A 25,000-nucleotide genomic window follows, 5' to 3' on the forward strand; every position below is an offset into this window, starting at 1 on the left:
GCAAACAATGATAATGATAATGTGATATATAATTAGATGTGAATTAGTGTCCATGACTGTGTGTGTGAGAGAGAGAGAGAGAGAGAGAGAGAGAGAGAGAGTGTGTGTGTGTGTGTGTGTGTGTGAGAGCATGTGTGTGTGTGTATGTGTGTGTATGAGAGAGTGTGTGTGTGTGTGTGTGTGTGTGTGTGTGTGTGTGTGTGTGTGTGTGTGCACGCACAAGCATCTGTGTGTGCATATGTAGACATCACATTCTCAAAAAGGAACATATGTAAGAAAATACGTTTCCTTTTTAATGGAAAGCCATATCAAAATTAGTGAAAGATAATTAGAAAAATAACAAGAAAACTTACCAAACAAACACAATGTTGGCAACGGCCTTCCATCCATTGAGAGCCATTGGGATGTTGACCACAGTCCATACAAGTAGGGCAGCATTCGTTAACCAGAACAATAGGTGTGTGACAAGAATCAAGAGAAGAGCACACTTTTTCCTCACAGAACACATTGCCTTTTTGACAAGAGCATGTTTGACAGGAGTCCGTGGAAGGAGTGAAGGAACTATTCAAAGCATGGAAATTCCCATCATAATTACAACCAACTGAAATATATATTTTTTAAAAAAAACCATCAAAATACGATGATGATGCAGTCAATTAAACTTATACTCCATTAACAGTACGATGAGACCAAAAGAACTAACCACATTTATGGACATTATTTACATTTGACAGATATTTGTCCTCATATGGTGTAGTGGTTAAGAATGCAGGCTACTAACCCCAAGATTCCGAGTTTGATTCCAGGCTGTGACATGAATAATAATAATAGTAATTACATCATAAAATACCTTAGGAATGAGAACCCAGGTTTGAAATTTCCTCCAAGACACCTGATGAAGGCTGGAGGATATATCAGCTGAAACGTTAACAACAAACAAGATGAGGACAAATATTTGTCAAATGTAAATAATGTAAATAATTCCTCATCCCTTAAATATAGAACTGCACATTTATGGAGTTTAACTCTTCTGATAGCCCACCACTTTAGACTGCCCCTGCTTCAAGGATACAAAAAAAAAAGACTTTCTTGTTTTTAAAATGATCTAAATTAAAACATGCCATCAAAATTTCATGTTACAAATACCAGTTTATGAATGACAAAATTATTTTACTAAATTCTTCCTTATTTCCAAAATTAATGCATTTGAGCAGTAATATGGTGACAAAAAAGTTAACACTGATTATTTCAACAAATATATAGAAGCACAGTCAAGAATTTAAATCTCATTATAGACATTAGATTGAGTCTTGAGCAAGAAGCACACCTGTTTGACTTACCTGAAAGAGAAAACAGTTAGTCTTTTAGAATGGCTTACCTTTACAACTTGGACAGCATTCCCCTGTAGCTGTAGCAGGGAAGAGACACGTAACATCAGGGCAGAGGACAGGCTGACAGTCAATAAAATCTGACTGAAGAAATATATTGAAAAAGATGAAAATAAATGTGTTGATGAATATAATCAGAGATTTACAGTTAAAAGCAAGAAAAATGAAATAATTCTCTAATTTTAGATCATCTCCTACAATATGAAGGAGAAAAAAATGGTCCAAATGCTTCTAAGTACAAAAATAGCTTCTAATGTCTGAAAATCTGACGGAATTGTTGTTGTTTTTTATCAAATATAAACACAAAGCATGGCTGTGCGATCAAAAAGTTTGCTTTGCAAACAGTTCAACTGTGCAGTGCCTTCAGCAAGTATCTTCTATTATAACACTAGCTGACCAATGCCATGTAAGTGAATTTAATAGAAAGAAACCGCAGGAAGCTTGAGAAAGGAGAGAGAGGCGGGGAGCATGTGTGTGTATGTGCATGCTTCCATATGTAAATAAGGTCATTCCTTGTTGAGATTATGACTGATTTGCTCCACATTTTGGAAGACCTTTGAAATAAAATAAAAAAATCCTTTACTTGAAAAATAGTTAAGTGTTGGTGACAGGGAAAGCATTCAGCTGTAAAATTCCTACCTCAAATAACTCCTTGTCTTACCCATACTAGCATGGAAAAACAAACATTAAAAAAACAAAAGAACAAGTTCAGTGTAGTATATTTATGTATTTAATACAATTCATGCGTTTTAACCCTTTTGATAGAAACCTACTTGAGACTGACCTGGCTCCATGACAGAAAAAAATTTCCTGTTTGAAGTCATTGATTTTATGAATTTGCATCAAAATTCCATGTTAATTTATGCCCCAAAGTTGAGCTTAATAATGATAAAATTAGTTTAATATATTTTCAAAATTATTTGAAACAAAAAATAGTTTCATTTCAACAGATATTTGGTAACAGAAGATTTTAAAGAACAACAAAATGGCAGGTGGGCGCATGGTGGAATGGCTAAGATGTTTGCTTTCCAACTACATGGTCGCAGGTTCTGTTCCACTGCGTGGTACATTGGGCAAATGTCTTTTATTATAGCCCTAGGCCAACCAAAGCCTTGTGAGTGGGTATGGTAGATGGAAACTGAAAGAATCTCCTTATATACGTGTGTGTGTGTGTGTGTGTGGCTTGTTGGTTTTACATCCTGTGATGTAAATGAATGTTACTATCATAGAAGCAGTGTCGTTCATTTGCAATATTCTATGAAAACATGTCAGGCCAGGAGGAACCCATGCAAGCACGGAAAAGTGGACATTAAATGATGATGATGATGATGATGATGGTCAGTAAGTAAATAAACTCTCCTTACCTTACATGTACAATTATTGCACTCGGAGTTGATCCATGATGTTTTATCAGGTCTATGTCGATTGTATTCATCTTTACAACCTTGAAAAATACACCAAAACAGATTGCTATAAGAGTCCACTCATCTCCATTGTGGCCACCACCAATGAGAAAACCACAATGCGGTTGCTTACTCTGCAAAAGTAGTAGCCTAAGTCCCCCAAACACACCCAGTCATCTAAAAGAGAAATTCACATTGGTTGATAAAATCCCTAACATTTGGAAAGTCAGTAGAAACATCCCTGGAGATATCTTTCATCATAGAATTATGGTATAGTGAGGACTGAACAACATCAGACATAGAAAATTAGGCTGGACAGGAAGGAAGCTGGAACCAACCCAAACTGCCACCCTACGTCCGAATCATTCATATCTATAAGGTGAATTCATCCAGTTTGTTCACTGATTAAGTTATTCATCAAGTGTTAATTATAAATGAGAGTCAGTGAGAGCAGAGACATTTTTTTCAGTCCTTGGTGGGAAAATGTCCAATAATGAACAAATATTGCTTGGAAATGTGAGGTTTAGTGACAAGAAGGGCATCTGACCATAGAAAAAAAATCTAATTCAAATTGTACCTGACCCATGCAAGCATAAAAAAGTGAACAGCAAAAGGATGCTGATGGTGGTAGTGATGATGATAGTGATGAGCATATTGATGATGGTGGTGATGATGATAATGGAGAACACTGTTTTGTTGTTTCTGCAAGCAGTACAATGATTGAATATCTATTTAACCATGCATAAGATTGTTGCACAATATGTCCTCATCCAAAAATTATATAAATCTACAGTCATAAATCATATGTTTTAAATTTTCTAAAATGTTCAATTCTATTTCACTCAATTGTGCTTTTTATGATAATTATTATTGTTCTTCATTTACATCAGCAGCCATAGCGCTTTGCCATTTTGTGGTGCACCCTCCCATCCCACCGGTCTTTATCCTCTGACCTCTACCAATTGTCTTTCTCCAGCACCTCCAATGGCTTACTATACGGGATGCTTCCCCCACCCTCACCCAGTGTCTATCTCCTATGGAATGTAGTGATTATGTAGAGCATAAAATGATGGTGTAGTGAATGCAGGTTGAAGGCTATTGTATGTTTACAAGGTCTGCCAAATGTGAGCTTTCTTTTCAGATGCATGATGCTGCTGTCCCCCATCCCAGGGTCTCACTGGCCCACATCTTCCACACCCTCCAAGTTGGCACACTGAAAAAAAGTTCTGGTGTGAGTGTTGAGATGCTTGAATGGAGATGTGTAGATTTGTGTTGCATCCAAGAAGTAAGGTGGAGAGGAAGTTCTGCTAGGCTCCTCACAAGCAAAGAACATAGGTATAAGATTTTGGGGGTAGGGAACAGGTAGCTGACAGGGCCATTAGGGAAAAGAAACACGCATGGAAGGACTGGAAGTGCAGTAGTATCTGATCACCAGAAGGGAAGCTAGGAGACAGGTTTATTTAGCCAGAAGGGAAGCTGCAGATAAGAAAAAATTTGCCAATGTTCTGCATCATGAAGACCAAAGACTTGAAGTGTTTTGTGCTGCAAGACAGTGTGTGAGAGAGAATCATGATGTCATAGGAGAGAAATGTGTCCGCATGGATAATGGCTCACTTGCATTTAACGAGACTGCAAGGAGAGAGACTTGGAGATGCCACTATGAAAGGTTGCTAAATGAAGAGAATGAATGGGAGAAAGAGAGTCTGCCAAATGTCGACTCAACAGAAGGACCAGCTATCCGAATTGGCAGTACTTTGGTAGATAAAGCAATTAAGAGTATGAAGACAGGGAAAGCCCTTGGCTCATCAAGAATCACTGCAAAGATGCATAAAACATCTGGCGGTGTTGGCTATAGTCTAGTCACCCATATAGTTAAACAGGTGATACATGAAGGAATCATACCCAATGACTGGTGTAGCAGCACCATAGTCAACTGCTACAAAAGTAAAGGTGACGCTTTAGACACAAATAATTACAGAGGTATCAAGTTGTTGGATCAGGTAATGAAGGTCACGGAGAGGGTCATAGCCCAACTAATTAGGGAGAGAGTCAGTTTAGATGAGATGCAGTTTGGGTTCCTGCCAGGGAAAAGCACCACTGATGCTATATTTCTGGTAAGACAGCTGCAGGAGAAATACCTGGCCAAGGATAAACCTCTGTACCTGGCTTTCGTTGACATGGAGAAAGCTTTTGACAGGGTCGTCCTGATCCTTTATCTGGTGATCAATGCGGAAACTAGGGATAGATGAATGGTTAGTGAGAGCTGTGCGAGCCATGTACAGGGATGCTGTCAGTAAGGTGAGAGTTGGGAATGAGTATAGTGAAGAATTCTGGGTAGAAATAGGGGTCCACCAAGGATCAGTCCTCAGCCCCCTCTTATTCATCATAGTCCGCCAGACAATAACAGAGGAATTCAAGACAGGATGCCCCTCGGAGCTTCTCTATATTGATGACCTTGCTCTACCTGAACTAGAGAAGTTTCAGGTCTAGAAGCAAGGTCTAGAATCGAAGGACCTTAAAGTTAACCTAGTAAAAACCAAAGTCTTAGTAAGTAGGAAGGCAGACAGACGATAAATCCCTTTAGGTAGATGGCCCTGCTCGATCTGTAGAAAAGGCATAGGTAGAAACTCTATAAGATGTACCCAGTGTAAGCTATGGACACATAAGAAGTGCAGCAATATCAAAGGGAGGCTAACTGGGAAGATAGTTTTTGTGTGGCAGATGCACAGGGATAATAAACACTGAAAATGTGCAGAAAACTGATTCCATCACATGTCAGGAGGAAAAACTAGAAGTAGTTGATAGCTTCCATTACCTAGGTGACCAAGTCAGTAGCCAGGGTGGATTCTCTGAAAGTGTAGCTGCTAGAATAAGAACAGCCTGCGTAAAGTTCAGAGAGCTCCTACCTCTGCTGGTGACAAAGGGCCTCTTTCTCAGAATAAGAGGTAGATTGTGTGATGCATGTGTACAAACAGTCATGCTACATGGCAGTGAAACAGGATCTGTGACTGCTAAGAACATGTGTAGGCTTGAAATAAATGAAACTAGTATGATCTACTGGATGTGTAATGTCAGTGTGCATACACAACACAGTGTAAGCACCCTGAGAGAAAAGTTGGACATTATAACCAACAGATGACTGCGCTGGTATGGTTGTGTATTACGTATGGATGAGGACAGCTGTGTGAAAAAGTGTCACATGCTAACAGTGGAGGGAACCTGTGGAAGAAGTAGACCTAGGAAGATCTGGGATGAGGTGGTGAAGCATGACCTTTGAATGTTGGGCCTCACAGAGGCAATGACAAGTGACTGAGACCTTTGGTAATATGCTGTGCTTGAGAAGACCTGGCAAGCCAAGTGAGATCGTAGCCGTGGCCTATGCCAGTGTCACATAACTGGCCCATTTAAGAGTACCCGTCAATTGTCGGGCAATATGCTGTGCTTGAGAAGACCTGTTGAGTCAAGTGAAATCGTTGTCATGGCCGATGCCAGTACCACCTGACTGGCACCCAAGCTGGTGGTACATAAAAAGCACCATTCAAGTGTGGTCAATGCCAGTGGCACCTAACTGGCTCCTGTGCCAGTAACATGTAAAAAGCACCATTTGAACGTGGCTGATGTCAGTGCTACTGTACTGGCTCCTGTGCTAGTGGCACGTAAAAAACACCATGCGAGCATGGTCGATGCTAGTGCCGCCTGACTGGCTCCCATTCTGGTGGCATGTAGAAAGCACCCACTACAATCTCAGAGTGGTTGGCATTGGAAAGGGCATCCAGCTGTAGAAGCCTTGTCAGATCAGATTGGAGCCTGGTGCAGCCCATTGGCTTGCCAGACCTCAGATAAACTGTCCAACCCATGCCAGTATGGAAAGCAGATATTAAACAATGATGATGATGATGATTTTTAAACAAAAACCTTTTTTCCACAGTTTCATCTAGCTAAAGCTATTATTTCAAAGTACCTTGGCATTCTACAAAATCACCAGAGCGAGCATCATACCATTCAACCGAACAGGTCCCACAATAGTTCACTCGGCATATGGCACCAGATATACCTAGAAACAAGAAACAAATTCAAATGTTTTAGAAAAAAAAAACATTATCTGTATTATAGAGATTATATTAGTACAAACATGGCAGTGTAGTTGAGAAGTTTGCTTTGCAAGCGAATGGTATCAGTTCTGTCCTAATGCATGACACCTTGGACAAAGTATCTTCTGCCCAAGGTGAAGCAAAACTTTGTGAGAAGAAACTGAAAGAAGCCTATCATGTATACATGTGTGTGTGTGTGTGTATCTTTTTTCTTGACATCACATAATGCTTATAGATAAGCATGACTGTCATATAAGTGATGTTGCTCACTTCCAGTCGTCCAGGAAAAACATGCCTTGCCATGGGGAAATATTACCTTGATTGGAAACTGATCAGGGTTGGGGAAAACAAGTACATCTGACAGTAAAATATCTGCCTCAACAAATTCTGTCTGACCCATGCAAGCATAGAAAAGTGGACATTAAAACAATCATGATGATTTCTAGACAACAAAACATATTTATTAATACAAATTTAATCCATGCTTAAAACTCATCCAAGATTGGAAATTTCTTTTCTATGCTCCATTTGTTAAACACACTTATGTGGACACACAGTTGCTGAGGTAGATTTTAAATAGTTTTGAATTGACAATTTCATCTCTGAGCAACTATGATAGCATGGTTAAGGTTGCAGACAGAATTGGTAAACAGAAAATCTATGGAAGCTCATCATATGTGTATTTGAGTGTGAGCATATATATATATATATATATAAATACACAATGGGACAAGAACGCAAAACATCCAGACAGTTAGGTGATACAAGAAAGGGACAACAAAACATCCAGATAGACGATACAAAGAAAACAAGGATGGGTCATTCAGAGTTTTCTTTCCTCAGTCGAGTTCCAGGTTATCTTTGCAATTGGAGATGTACTTGCATAGCAAGTGACTTGATCTGAGATCGTGTGCTGGAACAAAAACAATTGCAGCGTGGAAGGTGTTTAGAAGCCATTCAAAATAACACACAAAAACCGTTAGATTCACTTCAACATTTAAATTTAATTTGCCAAAATATTTCATCGCTTTGAGACCGCGACCTGTTCACTGACAAAATTCTGTGCTGCATCTGAGAAAATAACAGTTAGTCCATTGTATATATGTGCGTACGTGTGTGTACGTACGTACGTATGTATGTATGTATGTACATATGTATGTGCGTATGTATGAATGTATGTATAATGGGACGAGAAGCATTTGATCCAGACTGCCTTTTTCCAACAGTTAAACATGGAGGAAGATCTGTGATGATCTGGCGGGACCAGCCCAATGGTTTCCCTTCATGGCAAAATTGCTAGTCAAGACTATTTAAGCAATTTATCTGATCATCCTATGGTTGCAGAACTGTTTCTGGAGGGAAACGCAATCTTTCAGAATGATAATGCACCAATTCACACAGCTAAAGCTGTTACTGAATGGCACGAGGAACATTCTAGTGAAGTTGAACATCTTATCTGGCCACCACAGTCCCCAGATCTCAATATTATTGAACATTTATGGTGCACTTTAGAAAAACAAGTAAGGAGTCGATATCCTCCACCACCATCACTATAATAAATAGAGACTGTTTTAGCTGGAAAATGGACAAAAATTCCTTTGGAAACAATTGAAACTTTATACAAGTCCATACCTCGTAGAATTCAAGCTGTAATTACTGCCAAAGGCGGTCCTACCTCATATTAAAATAAATTTGTTTGAAATTTTAAGGTGTTTCCATTATTTTGTCCAACCTCTGTATATATATATATATATATACATGTGTGTGTACACATGTTTGTATGCATATGTGTGTGTGTGTGCTTGTATGGGTATGGGGGTTGGGAGGCATGTTCATATACTGGTATAAATATGTGTGTACATACATATACACACACCATACCATGTGTGAGAGCTGAACATGTGACCTCAAATCTTTTGACAATTCACAATATTGATCACTCCAAAATATTCCACTTCTGTGTTCTTAAGGGACTTAACTTTCCTTTCTCCTCTGTTTTCAATTACTAAAAGTCTTATTGTTATTCTTATCTTTATTTTTATCTTTCTTTCATTTACTTGTTTTTCCCCCTTCTTCACCTTCTGTACACATGCTTTTGTATTTTTTATATATTTTTCCTCTTTTTGTGTATATTTTTTGTTTGTGTGTATACTTGTAAGAAAAAATAGTTTTGCTATTTAAGCAACCAGCAAAACATACATTTTCCAGTTTGGAAACGGCTGCTTGAAAGCTCAAAACTCATATCAGAGTCACTCACTTGAAACATTTTTATTAGAATGAAAAATTATCCAAAGCAAAATCTCTATTTTGTCAAATCTATAAGCATGGAACATGGACATTAAAAGATGATGATGATGATGATGATATATATATAGTAATGCCTTATTGAAAACACATGAATATAACCCAGGTGAAGCTATATGAAAATGAGAAATTGAAATGTTATAGAGAATGGAAGATTGTTTTAAAAAAATATAATATATTTGAATTAAAAATAACAATATAAAAAATGAATGAATCTTACCCGGACAAATCGTATCAAAGCACAAATCTGATGAACATTTAACAGGAGCATGACCTAAGGGACATTTTGAAAAGAAGTTTGTTTCCAAACAAAACCTGAAAAATGCAGAATAAATATCACAGATATTGATCCTTAAGGATCTATATTGATAAATAGCTGAAACAATTTGAAGCATAAATAGATATTGACTCTTAAGGATTCTCAAGAAAATTCAGACAAAATTAAATCACAAAGATTCTTCTTCAGAATTTATATGGCTAATTCTTTATGAAAAATAAAGTATGTTTCACTATAGAACACTATTCACATATCTGAAATCTACACTACTAACCTTCTTTTCATGAATTAGACACAGATAGAGGTGCACTTCAAGACTGATATAGCTAATGTTTAATCTATAAATTCGGTTGGTCAATAGTCCAAGAAAAACAGGTGGAAAGAGAATTTCATAGAGCTGAAAGGAAGAAATGGTCATACAAAACATTTGGTGTTTTATAAATAAACTAATGTGGTATTATAGGAGTGAGGAGGAGATGTAAATAGGGAACCTAGTGAATTTGAGGTTATGACGTGCGCTAGTTAATAGGGCCAAGAGAAGTAGAAATAGAAGAAGCAGAGAGAAGAAACAGGCTCATCAGTAACATGTGCTTCCTTTACATATAGTTTGAGATATCATCATTATTATTATTATCATTATGTTATTATTATTAAGGTGACAAGTTAGCAAAATTGTTAATGTAATGGACAGCAATTCTTCCAGATCTTTACATTCTAAGTTCAAATTCCATCATGGCTGACTTTGCCTTTCATCTTTTCAGGTAGTCAAGTACTGGATTTGACTTGCCCCTGACCCCTAAAATTGTTGGCCTTGAGCCAAACTTTGAAGCCATTGATACATTCATCACCCTTAGTGATATCACTTCTCTTATCCACTCACTTGAAATGCCTTTCTACAAGCCATCAAGATGTCTAATCAAGATGTTGTGGAAGAGAAGTGTGTACATATGACTAATGGTATGCTTGTGTTCAGTGACTCTGAAAAGAAAGAGGCATCGAAGTGCTACGATGAAAGATTATTACATGTGGAGAGCGAATGGGAGAAAGGCAGTTCCCCCAGTGTGAACCCAACAAAGGGATCAACTATTTGTGTTGACAGCAGTATGATAGATAAGGCAATTAAGGGACAGGGAAAGCCCCTAGCTCATCGGTAACAGAGTGCTAGTGTTAGTGAGAGAAAAGTAGGACATAAGAGGAATTAGATGCAGAGTGGTTTGGTCATGTGATGCATATGGATGTAGACAGAAGTACCAAGCACTTAAAGTGGAGAGAACCTTTTGAAGAAAGAAACCCAGGAAAACATGGGAGGAAGTATTGAGGGCCAGTCTCAAGACACGGGGCCTTATGAAGGAGTTGACAAAGGACCGAGATACCTGGCACCTGGTACTCAAGAAGACCTGTCCACCACAGCAGAATTGATACTAGAGCTGGTGCCACATAAAAAGCACCCAGTACATTCTTTGGAGTGGTTGGCATTAGGAAGGGAATCCAGCCATAGAAACCATGCCAGAACTGACAATGGAGCCTGATGCAGCCCCTGGCCTTACCTGCACAGGTCAAACCGTCCAACTCACACCAGCATGGAAAACTGACATTAAGTGATGATGATGATGATGATATATAAACTAACACAATTAAAATTAGAGAAATGAAAATTGTTAAACAAATACAAATATCAGTCACAATTAATGTTCAAATTTTCAGCACAAAAATTTACTTGTGCAGAAATATTGAATTTCATTGTGAATTGAATAACCCTCTTCAATTTTAGAAATCTGACTTCATCTTGAAGACCTTGTGTGCACACATTTTTTTTTCCCTCTGTCCACTAGTTGTAAAAGCTGTAAAATGTGTGCAAAGCACACGCATGTGTACACACACACACAGACAGAGCAGGGAATTGGTCAGTATAGAATTAATAAATTTTTTTTAGAAAATCAATAAATGAAAATTGTTATTGTTTACCTATGATCAGGAACAGGAGGAATCCAAATTTTGTCAAAGACATCTTCAAATGAATAAGGATTTTTCAGTCTGTCCAGAGCCATGATTGCTAAAACTTCTGGAATGGTTTTTTGCCGGTTCAACCAATAAACTTTATACATCCAATGAGGAAGCTGCGACACTGCAGGACACAACCTTGGGATATTGATCAAAGAATGCATGGATTTTATCTCGCTAAGTTTATTCTTAAGTGACTGGTATATGATTATATAAAACGGGCCATTGAAATAGTAATTGCAACCAAAGCGATTGAATCCATCCTTGTCAAAACCAAAAATGTCAAAGCCTTTGTTATTAAAACCCAAGTTATTTAATCCAAGTTCATTGAACTCATTCTTTCTGAATGTAGAAACATGTTCACTAAAGACATTCGTTTTGATTCTGCTGGAACCATATCTATTATGACCAGATCTGTCATAGCCAGCAACATCAAAGCCATCAGGATTGTAACCGTCTTCGTGAAAGAGATCTCTGTCATAGCCCATATTATCAAAACCTTGTCTAGAAAATCCTTCTTTGTCAAATCCCTCGTTATTATATATTCCTCTGAGATCAATATAGCCATCAATGTTTATTCCATGGACATCAAATCCATCTTTATCATAACCATTTTTATCAAAGCCATGACGATCATAACTATCACTACCATATCCAAAGGTCTTTATTTTGGTCTGGTTACATGGTGACCCAAATGGTAAATTCAGATAGGTTATACAGATTTGTTTTTTGCAATCTAATACATCGTCAGGGCTAACTTTGAAAGGTTCCATAGGAACATATCGAAAATTAAGAGGAAATCGCAGCAAACCTTTCTTATGACTCCTCTGCCAATCATCCCAGAGTTTATCAATAAAAGCTACATGTGAATAGAAAAGGGGGTCGTAAGCACTGAGAGGTGAGTTCATGTGACCTCCAACCCACATCTGGAAAAGATGCAGCATTGATTCCATGTAAGCTGAAAAATCACTAAAGGTACTTTCCTGTATAGCCAAATAAACATGAATTGCGTCTGGAAGATGTACGGAAGAATTGAAGTGTCTACGGAGACAAGGGGTCCAATATGGTGGATGATAAGACTTAAATGGATGATATCTGACACAATCTGTTCCATTTTCACCATTACCACCAAAATATTTGGATGACCAAATAACTGATTTATTCAAGACACCAATATCAAGGGTCCAATCATAATATGGGATCACAACACCACATTCAACATCTTGCATCGACTTTTCAACCATAAACAAAAAGTAGCGGTGCCATGGCAAAAATAAAGGATTTCCTGAAGCTTGAGGAATATATTCTGAATACATTTCAGCAAATTCATACCACACAGATTTACCGTTTCTTTTTTCATGCTGTAGATTCTGGATAACAAGTTGGTAACGCTTCATTTCATCAAAACTCATGTCACGAATCTCTTTGCGTTGAAAATGTTTTTGACAAGAATTCATTTGTGAAAACCCTCCCAAGTGACACTGAAATTTCTCACAGCCTACATTGAAATTATCCCAAATCCTATGGAATTCATTATTAAACCAACACATACAATTTGGCTTGCAACTGACATCTTCACATTTTTTCCCTGGAGAAAAACGAACAATTTGAACATCATCTTCAGTTTCCAAATGTCGACACCTTTTCCTTGTGGTTCTTATGCAAGAATACTTGAAGCCAGCATGACGTCCATAAATATCCAAACCATCTCGGTTAACACCTTCACAATTGAACCCTGCTCTGTAAAAAGAAACAGAAATAAGTTTCCTTAATCTGTTTGAATCAATTTTATTTTACATCACAACATTCCATCACATATACACTGATCTAGAATGGATTTAGAGTAATGGTATCTTAGTTAGGTTAAAGTTAACTTAGCTTTTCCTGCCAATTAATATAATTTTGAATAGCAGGACATTCTAATGGCCTGCCAGTAACGAGACTCAAAATTAAATAATTGGCATTTAGAAGGCTACCAAAATGGCTGGCAGGTAACAATATATTTTGTTTGAACTCTATTCTTTTTTTTTATATTTTTTGAAAGGGGAACCTTTCTCAAAATATTATAGGATCACTAAATAACTAACATACGCTAATATATCATCTTCCTCTATATTTTTATTTGCTGGCATCACCTTACATATTTTTCATCAATCAGACATTATTACTTCAAAATTGTGATAGAAATGAGTGATGCAGGTGAGAAATTAGGCAAAATAAGAATGATATTCTGTGATTTTATGTAATCATTTGACTCATCATTTCTTTTTATTAAAATGCAATTTTATCTCAAGTTACAACCCCAAAAGATTATAAAAAATTTGTTATGATTTGAATAAATGACAACCAATGGGAAAATGCAAAGAAACTGAAAAGGAAAACCTGGTGATTCTTGTCAACTTACATTTTGAATTAACTGGACTAGGAAAAAAAAAAGAATAACTTAACTCCCTTTATCCTAATCTGTACGTTGTGTCTATGTACATGCAAGTATGTTCCCCCAGGCTTCTTAATTCTTTATTACCTCACTTTCCTTGAAGAACAGATATCAGGAATTATATTTATTCTGGAAATGTTATTAGTGATAAATTTGCATCTTATCCACAAGTTTGATCCTTCATCTATTTAACCATGGATACCGATTCCATTATTCCCAGTCCTCTAAGAACTACCATTTATATATTTTATATATTTAAACAGCAAAATAGGAAATTTGCTGATGTGTGCAAAATTTTGACAAGCTGAGATTAATTTTCTAGAGGAGCACCAAGCAGCGTTGATTCAAATATAGGTGTGTACAATTATATTTAACCCATTTGTGTACATGCAGACATGAAAAGACCTTTACTGAGGAAATTATTTCAGGAGAGAAGTTCTCCTTCACAGACAAAGTGTGTGAAAACCCACATCAATGGGCTATCAATGACATCATTAGACTGTAAGCTGTGTATTTTGGCATTGTTGTGCTTCATCAGCAGAGAAACTGAATCCACTGTTCACAACCCATTAAGAACTACAATTCTTAAACAGTAAATACTACATTTGCTGATGTATGCAAATCTTTGTCAAGCTAGAATTAATTAATTAGAAGCACACTAGGCAGTGTTGATTGAAATATAGAGAATCTCTCACCTGAGAGATTTCTGCAGTGAGAATCACCAGCTTCGAATGTACATAAGCATATTAACTATGCATATATTTTAATCCTCATTGCTTAGTGAGCCTTGAGTTAATGGAGTTTTGATTTTTGGTTTAATTATTTTGATCTTTGGTATTAATTTTAATGCACAGAATTGGATAATATGTAATCCCCACTGACAATACCATCATCTTTACATCCACTTTTTCCATGCCTGCATCAGTTAGAAGAGACTTACTGAGCCAGTATTCTAATGGCTGAATGCCTCTCTTGCCAGTGACCCTTATTTATTTATTTTTTTAATTTTTGTAGGTATATTTTATTCTGCTGATCTTCACACACCATAACAACTCAAGTCAGAGAGTGTGCTGTTCATGTAGCAATGCTGTAAACATCACCACTGCCCCAGCTGTATCAACATGGAGACAAACATTTACACACACACACACTGGATGTCCATAGTTTCCATCCCAATGCAACTTAAGCTGAAGACGTTGATCCAAAGTGCCATACAGTGGTATTGAACCTGAAGTCATGTGGATGTGGAACAAACTTCTTAATCACAGAATCCAGGCTTTTGCCACGTTGCACATCCATATCCCTAACCCTAACCCTAGCCAACCTTCATCCTGCTGTGCAGGGCTGAAGGGTTCGGGTATTCAGTTCACGATCGTAAGGTCATGAGTTCAATACCTGGTGATGTGTTGTAGCCTTCAGCAAGACACTCTATTTCACATTATTCCAGTTCACTCAGCTGGTGAAAATGAGTAGTACCTATATTTCAAACGACCAGCCTTGTCACATTCTGGGTGTCACCAAATCTCCCTGAAATCTACATTAAGGACACACACATGTCTTTGGAGTACTCAGCCACTTCCATGTCAGTTTCATGAGCAAGCAGTTTAGTTGATTGGATCAACAGCAACTCTCACTATTGTAACCAAAATGACAGTGCCAGGTTTTTCCTTACTTCGTACAATGTTCTGAACCAAAATGACAGTTACACCTGCCCCTCTCTTCCTCACCCAACAAAGTGCAACTACCAAAAATGTTAGATTCTTCACTTCTCATAGCAACAAAACTTACCAAATTCTCGAATGAACCTTCCTATACACTAACCGTTGATAGGAAACACTGTCACTACCTCCTTCAGAGACAGGATTTCATTTATTGCCTTGTTTGTGGTTTGTACATGAGCTTGTGTGTGTGTGAGGGAGAGGGAGAGTTTGTACCTTGTCTTGACATCTTGTGATAGTTGTAAATGAGCATCACTGTCGTACAGGCAATGTTGTTTGTTTTCAGTCTTCTGTGAAAAACCTGTTTGGCTATCAGGAAAATAAACTTTGCTTACAAACAGGTGAGGGTTGGCAATAGAAGGGGCATCGGGTCAAAGAATATGTGCCTCAACAAATTCCATCCAACCCATACAAGTATGGAAAAACAGACATTAAAACAATGATGATGAAAACAAAAACAATAAATAATAATAAAAAATCTCACCTGTTATAACCTTCTTCATCGTAGCCATCATCATCATAGTCGATCATGCCATCAAACTCACCTTCTCTGCTATATCCCGTCATGTTGAATCCGAATGGATCATAACCTTCAGAATTGTAGCCTAGTCTATTATAACCAACAGAGTTGAATCCATTTTTGTCATAACCTGCAACAGAGAAACCATTGGTATTCACAGATCAGAAAGAAACAAAATTGCTTCATGATAAAAGCTAAAACTGAAAAGTTAGTCAATAGGGAACAGAAGGACCAGCCTCCTGGTTTCTCTGATCTAGATATATTCCTCTCTGGATGGGATGCTGGTCCGTCACAGGACCAGCATCCCATCCAGAGATGCATTTTTACCAGCTGAGTGGACTGAAGTGTTTTGCTCAAGAACACAATGCATCACCCAGTCCAGGAACTGAAACCACAATCTTACGGTCACAAGTCCAACACCCTAACCACTAGGCTATGCACCTCCACAAAACTGTATAAGATTAACAGAAACTATAGTGGATTAACCCTTTTGATACCAACCCACTTGAAACCACCTCTGGCTTTGTAGTACAAATGTCTTGCTTTCAAAAGTTCTGAATTAAAATCTTCCACCAAACCTTAGTCACAATTTATGTTCCTATCACTAGCTTAATGATAACTAAGTTATTATACTAAATTGTTTGTTATATTTAAAATTAATTGAAAGAAGCATAGAGCATCTCAACAGAAATATGATAAGAAAAGGGTTGACAGAAGCTATGTTAAACTGATTGTCTTTTAATCTTTGCAGAGATATTCATCCTGGAGACAAACTCTCCAACAGTCACTTACCATATTTTCAATATCTTGCTTCTCTGAGCATTGACGCACTAAAGTTTCAACAATGTATAGATAAATGACTTGGTAGAATCCCACAAGAAGATTATCCGTTACCTTTCCAACAATAATTTTGGTCCTCTTTTTAAATCCATTATCTCTGTTGAACATGCTCATTAAATCGAAGAACAACACCTCACCCATAACTTTCAGAAAGATTTTGTTCATACTCAGAATTGTTAAAGCATGGAATAAACTACCAGCTTTTGTTATTAGCCATTAGGACATGGCACCCTTCAAAAATTCTAGGCTCTTCAACATTACTCCTGATGTGTCTAGACATTCTTTCTCCTTTAGGGCTCATTTAACGTTCCCTTTTTAATATTTCATTCTGTCTACTATACATGTAATTTTGGCTATTGTTGTTGTCTTTCTGTCCCCTCTTTTACCTCTTTCTGATGAGTTTTAGTGCACCTGAGTATCATCATCATTTACTATCCACATTCCAGGCTGGCATGGGTTGGATGGTTCAGCAGAATCTGACATGCCAGAGGACTGCAATGAGGTCCAATGTCTGCTTTTGCAAAACTTCTACAGCTGGATGCCCAAGCTCATCATTATTTTTATGATTATCATCATCATAACGTCAAGTATGTATAATCAGGGTCTCTGATATAATAATAATAATAATAATAATAATAATAATAATAATAATAATAATAATAAATTATCTTACACTTTGAAAAATCTTTATACAGGCAAGAAATAGGAAATTTTTTTTTTTTTAAATATAATTATCCACCATCATTTATTCTAATAAGATAAATGAAACATGAAGCCTTCTCATTTACAAAAGAATCACAACCAAATATAGAATTCGCTGCTTTTATGATGATACTCATTTACAACTATTTATTGATGTCAAGACACACACACACACACACACACACACACACACACACACACACACACACACACACACACACCATCATGCATGCACAATACATGTATTAAAACTGACATGTAAAATGCCTCACCATGCCAATCATAGCCATTCTTCTTGAATCTGTTGATTCCCATTTTCATTCCAGTTTTCGCATTGAACATTTTCCTTAACTGGTTGTAACCTTTTACATTAAACCCATACCTGAAAGACAAAATTTCGGAAAATTATTCATTTTAATTATTTCCATTTCTTTGGACTGGGTTTTGGTTCAAATTTTGAGAGGAATTTATATATTTGAATTGGATCATTGTATAACTGGTGTTTATTATATTGACCCTGCAGAGGATGGTGAATGATAAGAGCATCTATGTTCAACAAGTTCCAGAGAGTCCACTATTGTGGTCTCCTCCAGCTCTCCCACACCAGGAAACAGATTATCAGAATTACAGATTCATAGACAAGAATAAGATTGTATGATTCTTTCAACTTTCTCATCTGATCTGTTAATCATTCTCATATACTTTTCCAGGTCACAAGGAATTCATTGAGGTAGATTTTCTACAGCTGGATGCCCTTCCTGTTACCAACCCTCACCTATTAGCAAGCAAGATAATATTTCTCTATGGCATGGAATACTGATAATGAAGAACATTGCTTATATAATAGTGGCACTTATTTACAACTATTGCATGATGTCAATACAACACACACACACAACAGTCAGTTTCCATCTACCAAATACACTCACTAGGCTTTGGTCAGCCAAAGACTATAGAAGACATTTTCCCAGGGTGTTGCACAGTGAGACTGAACTTGAAACCATGTGACTGGGAAGCAATCTTTTTAACCCCAAAGCCATACCAACTATTTGTTTGGTGCAGACTACAGGTTCAATTCTTTTTTCGTGGACTGACTTAGATAAGTTGTCAAAAATTTCAAACCAAGTGAAACAATCCATTCTGATGAGCAGCTGAAATTTCAATCAGCTTAAGTAATTGTCAGTTAATAAATAATAGAAAATCCATAGAAACATCAGTACTTCAAGCAAGAGTTAGAGACCCAGAACACAATAATAGAATCATCAGTGTCTTGTAGCAGAGACAGAAGAAAATTTAACCTAAAGTCAATAATTTATGCCATATATAAACTTGAAACTCAGGCACCAACCATCTATAGAGTCTTAAATTTGTGTATCTATAATTTCAGGTTTACTTCACATGGGTAGGGGGAAATTTACCGGCTCTTCAGTTTTCTTATTAACTGATATTCACACAAATGAAACTATTGTTGTCATCAACATCACTTGACATTTGTTTTTCCATGCTAGCATGGATTGGATGGATTGCCATAATCTGAGAGATATCCCAAAGACTAAATGCTTGCTCAAGTGTGTTATCTGACTTGGTTTCTACAACTTGATGCCCTCTCTAACATCAATGGTTTCACAAAATGTACTGCAAGCATTTTCCCATAACACTAATGCAAGAGTGGCTGAATAACCCTTAGTGATAGAGCAAAAATAAATCTTAAGGCTTAAAAGGATAATACAACAAACAATTAGAGAAATTAATCTTACTTATCATAGCCATCAGGCCCAAAGCCAATGGTAACTCCTGGATTAAGTTGCTGCCGGTAGCAACAAGCACCAACAACACATTTTTTCTGGCAATCAGTAAGTGTCTCAAATAGATTAGCATTGCCCCCACAACCAGAATAGTCAAACTGGACACATTTTGATTGATGGAAGTCAAAGTACCAACGACTCACATTCCTTGAACAGGAACCTGTAAAAGAGAGAATGATGCTGGGTTTTTACAGCTATGTCTTTATAAATTGATAAATAACTGTATAAAAAAAACTTTAGATAGCAAAAGGAAATATTTAAAATCATTATCACAATATGTATTGATGGAGTTCTCTATGATTCGCATTTCATAATGTCTCGTGTACCCCAGGGTTCAGTTTTGAACCCCACATTCTTCCTCTTATTCATCGAAGACCTACTCAATGTCACCTTCAAGCACTCATACATAAATTTTATCACCCTCCATTCTGCCCTAAGTCCCCAACAACCAAAAATTATCCCCATGCAGCCTAGTCCCCTCTCCACCCCAAACCTTTAATGATTCCATGGATAGAGACCTCACAAACATTCTTCAATGAGATTTTATCAATTTTGTCTTCTTCAAAAGCACAAATGAAATCAAAACATTAAAATCAAGAAGACATTACTGCAGCCCATTCCATTCTTAAAACATGAGCAGCATGCAGCTAGAACCCTCGACGTCACTACAACTGATTGGATTCACCATCTTGGTAACGGTATATCCTCAACATGACAAAAACTGCTGCATCCAAAGACTGGCATTTCTCCACTTCACAGCCGGAGAATAATTCCTGACAACTCTGAGCCAGTGCTGCTGCCATTGTTACTGCCAGACAAAAGACAAAACTGCATTCAAAGAAACGGTCAGAAGTGAAGAACACCACATCCTGCAAAGCTCATACAAATATGATTATTATAGCCAACTGTGTACCATTCTTAACTTACATACATCACTGAACGGCATCATCATCATCATTATCAACATATAATGTCCAGCCAGCATGAGCTGGACAGCTTGACAGGAACAGGCAAGGCCAGGGGCTGCACCAGGTTTCAGGATCTGATTTGGCATAGTTTCTGCAGCCCTTCCTAACGCCAAAAGAATGTACTAGGTACTTTTTATGTGACACTATCACCTGTGCTTTTTATATGGCACCACCATCATCATCATCGTTTAACGTCTGTTTTCCATGCTAGCATGGGTTGAACGAGTAAAAGCAAGAAATGGTAAAACATTAGCTTGATAAAGACACCATTATTATCTGTCTAACTTAACGAGTGCCATACTAATAACTGTGTAAAATATGGGAGGTTTTTCTGTTGCAGCCTGTATTTTGGTGCTTTTTACATGGCACCAACATCAGTGCTTTTTATGTGAAGGTTTTTCTCTGAGAGAAAATCTCTTCATAGATATGCTGTGTTAGAAAAAGCAATAGGTATATATCAATGATTCATGAGAATGCCAGGTGAATTTCAGCTTCCTTCAGGCTTGTCAATGATGTGTCCTGCTAGTTACATACCTAAATGAAATTTGGTATTGGCAACCTCTGCTTCTCACCTTGCCTATCTTTAACAGTGGTCTCTATTCTTCAGAACTGACTAATATCATAATACCACTACTCACAAACACCCAACTCACTCTTCTTTCCTCATCTTATCACTCATATTTTGTGCTCAGTCCTTCTTCCCCCAGAACAGTGGAAGTCTGAAATCCCCTTCCTGCATTCATTGACTTGCAACTTTCACAAATAACCTTAACCACATCAGTTGTAAAATAAACTCTTTAAGCACATTACTATAAATGCACACAAAAAACTGTAAATAAGTAATTAAAATATGTGACAGTGTTTACATTTTAAAATCTATCCAAAATACAGGCTGCAACAGAAAAACCACCCATATTCTACACAGTTATTGGTATGGCACTCATTAAGTTAGACAGATAATAATGGTGCCTTCATCAAGCTAATGCTTTACCATTTCTTGCTTTTAGTTATTATTAGTTTGGACTGGTGCCATATTTTGCATCTTGTAACTTTTATCAAGACTAGTGAATCTGGAAGGGTTTGATTTCTTTGTCATACCCTGTAATAATGACATAGAACAATGAGCATGACAAAGTGACTTACCTTTCTGTAAAGGAAGGTAACAAATTTCTTTTGATTTGTACTGGCAATGATCCCCTTCATAACCAGGTGGACATTTACAGGAGACTAACCAAGGTTCTGCAGGCCACACAGATTGGATGCATGTGGCACCATGTTGACATGGATTTGGATGACAATAATCTGTTAAGAATATGAAAGGAAAGTATAAAAAACCTCAAGCTAAGAAATTGTTATTGGGGCTAAGTATAGATACAGCAGAAGCAAAAACAGAGGCTGCGGGTGTATAACTATGACAGGTTCAAAGAAACACTATTACCCCTGCAAGTCCAGACAAACATTATTATAATAATCTGTGTACCACAGTTCATCTTTATATACACTACTGAAAGGTATGATGCAGTGGTTCTTATTTGAGAGAAAACATCTTCATAGATAAGTTTTATTAAAAACAGAATATGTTAGAGCAATGTGAACATTATCTCAACAGTGACATGTAAGAATGTCAGACATGTTTCAGAATTCTTAGAGTTTGTCAATACTGTGCACCTGTTTGTCAAGATAAAATTCATACTTTGAAACAATGAATAACACATTCACTGGTATTGTGGAAAGCTTTCTGAGCTGTAATAGCCGTACATATGTTACATATGTATGTAGATGATTATTTGCTGTTTCAATTGCATGCACTGAGTTTATTTACAGTTCAGCAAGCTCTCTACAATATCAATGAATAAATCACTCCCTGTTCCCTATATGTCAGAAGGAGATAATTTTATTTAGGCATGGTGGGAGCGAGAACACACCCTTGACAAGGCCTCAGAAGGTTAGAATGTGTCTGGTGTTCTCCTGTGTCACTGCTAAGACAATTTCCATTTAGTAGCAATAGATATTGTGTGTTTTAACATGTCTGTAAAGATCTCTTCACTCACTACAGCATCATGCTTTCAACAGTATATATATATACATTAAATGTGGTACACAGATGGCTATAATAATTCGACGTTGTTTCAATTGTGTACATCAGGATAATTTGTCATCTAAAGGCAGTCAGCAAACAGAATCATCAGAGCATTGGAAGAAATGCTTTGCTATATTTCTTCCAATTCTTCGTGCTCTAAGTTTAATTTCTGCTGGGATCTTCTCAACCATTTTCATGATAGAATGATGATTTAAAGCATTTTCAGAAAATATTAATCCTAGTTGTTCAAAATAATCTAAATAAATTTCAAGAATTGTGCCAAATATTTTAATAATAAAATCAATTTAGAAAAAGATCTTGGTGTGAAATTAAGAAGCTTTTATCCTAAATTAGTTTTTCGGGTGACAGAGTCTGCAGGATGCAAGGTATAAATTGTATCACTTGATTGTCCGGGTATTATTTCTTTGTGTTACTTACCTCTGACCGTTTCGCAGTCAACAGTCCTTCCTTTCAAGTACCAAACTGGGGAGCATTCGTTGCAGACATCAACAAAGCAATTGGCTTGGGGATAGCTTGGACATTCAGCATCCAAACAGAGATTGATGGTACATGTCGTAACTCTATTACAAGGACATGGAGACACGTATGGTTCAATTGGGAAACAAATTCTTTGAGACAAAATGTTGCTCTCTGGCTGAAGAGGGACATCCGACTTGATCAAATCTGACAAAAACAAACTTTGTTAAAGTAGCAATGACTAAAAGGAAATCAAAGGTTTTTTACTTATTCAAAACAAAAAGTTCATCCTCATTATCAGCATCCACCTTCTTTGCTGGCATAGTTTGCATGGTTCAACTGGACCCAGCAAATTGGAGAAATGCACCATGCTCCCTGTCTGTTTTAGTATGGTTTCTATAGCTGGATGCCCTTCCTAACACCAACCATTTTACAGAGTGGACTGGTTTTTCTTTTTTTCTGTGGTACCAGTCCCAGTGAGGTCATCTTGCAACAAGGAAAACTATGAGCCTAAATAATCCCTAAAACAGGAGATTAGAAGGGAGAGTGTGTGATGATTTTTTGGTGTCTGATGAGAAAGGATGAAGATGAGAGGAATAGATTTATAATTGTGAGGAGGGTGATACTGCAGAGATTAACAGACACTGCATGACAATGGAATATGGCAGAAAACAAGGGAAGCAAAGATAGTCAGGGTTTAATGAGAAAGGTAGGGATAGATTAGCAAGGTGATGTGGGAGTGTCCAATAAAATACTTTATAAGGGCAAGAAAGAAAAAGAAGATTATGGTGAAAGGGGGACGAAAATAGAAGAAATAAACAAGGGTAGTAAAGAATCTGGAGAGATGTGGTGTGTTACAAGGGTAGCCAGATGAGGAGGCTGAGAAAATGGGGAAGAGGACAGAGAGAAAGAAAAGTGAATGCTGGAAAAGTAACAAGGAAAATAGAACTAGGAGGGTATGAAGGAGGTAGATGGGGAAGAACAGTGTGGATGCAGAGAAAGTATTCCAGTTAAGGAGGCAATGAAGGGAGGAGAGTTAGAGAAAAAGGGAAGGTTGGAGCAGTGGGTGAAAGGTAATATAAGAAAGAAAAGCTGGAGGGCACCCTAGACTTGTAAGGGTAGATAGTGAGATTAAGGCAAGAAGAGATGTTGGGTGGCAATATCGGTGATCTAGATGTGCTGGTCAATAGCACAACAGGAGAAAGGCAAACATAAAGTTAGCAAGTAAATATTGAAGAAAATCTTTTATAAATCAGTATAAAACATGTGCAAGCATCATATTGGTATTCTATATTTCATTTCTATAATGTAGAAGAACCACATATGGTAATTGCAGTGTGTTTCTTGCTACAGATATCTTGAAATTAGAGTCCTGCAAAAATGAATCCTTAGTCCTTTAGTCACTATATTGCTGTTGAAATACTCTGCCTTTGAAAAAAGAAGGGATTTAGTTAGATAAGTTTGTCATTATCAAACTTGTCATTGAAACTTAATATGAAATTCTGATGGAAGGTTTAAATGTAGATCACTTTAAAACAGAAAGTTTGTGTTATCATAGAACAAGGAACACCTCAAGTGGATTGGTATGAAAGAGGTTAAACCAACTTCCTTTCTGATTTAGGCAAAGAATTCTACTCATCCGAAATAACTGTTGTGAGATTTTTTCAGATAATTCTATTAAAACTCTGAAAAATATGCTATAGCTCTTTAGATACATATTAATTAAAAAAAAAGAAAGAAACTACAATGTCATTATTACCATCATCATCATTTAATGTCCATTTTCCATGCTGGCATGAGTTGGACAGTTTGACAGGGGCTGGCAAGGCTGGAGAGCTGTCCAAACTCCAATTGTCTGTTGTGACACAGTTTCTATGGCTAGATGCTCTTAACCTTTTTGACACCACATTTCTTTTGAACTTAATGATGACAAAAGTTATTTCACTAAATTCTTCATTATTCTCCAAATTAATTGAAATCAAGGCAGAA

The 25,000-nt window shown here is 37.1% G+C and overlaps 1 protein-coding gene across 7 annotated transcripts in view; it reads right to left on the reverse strand.

The window, feature by feature from the left end:
* LOC106883525 (kielin/chordin-like protein) overlaps nt 1-25,000 on the reverse strand; it is a 145,770-nt gene that overhangs the window by 66,131 nt on the left and 54,639 nt on the right. For all 7 annotated transcript variants that reach the window (XR_008263766.2, XR_008263765.2, XM_089348426.1 and 4 more), the window contains 11 exons: nt 22,973-23,218; nt 21,598-21,756; nt 19,439-19,646; nt 17,954-18,063; nt 16,104-16,269; nt 11,429-13,204; nt 9,407-9,501; nt 6,753-6,845; nt 2,753-2,832; nt 1,379-1,472; nt 354-601 (listed from right to left, as the gene is read on the reverse strand). Coding sequence is in view for 5 of the 7 variants with exons in the window: in XM_089348426.1 (XP_089204552.1) it covers nt 354-601; nt 1,379-1,472; nt 2,753-2,832; nt 6,753-6,845; nt 9,407-9,501; nt 11,429-13,204; nt 16,104-16,269; nt 17,954-18,063; nt 19,439-19,646; nt 21,598-21,756; nt 22,973-23,218 (3,275 nt within the window). In the remaining 2 variants the exon portion in view is untranslated. The remainder of the gene's footprint in view (nt 1-353; nt 602-1,378; nt 1,473-2,752; nt 2,833-6,752; nt 6,846-9,406; nt 9,502-11,428; nt 13,205-16,103; nt 16,270-17,953; nt 18,064-19,438; nt 19,647-21,597; nt 21,757-22,972; nt 23,219-25,000) is intronic.

The sequence above is a fragment of the Octopus bimaculoides genome, chromosome 3, assembly GCF_046866305.1.
Source record: "Octopus bimaculoides isolate indiv1 chromosome 3, ASM4686630v1, whole genome shotgun sequence".
NCBI lineage: Eukaryota > Metazoa > Mollusca > Cephalopoda > Octopoda > Octopodidae > Octopus > Octopus bimaculoides.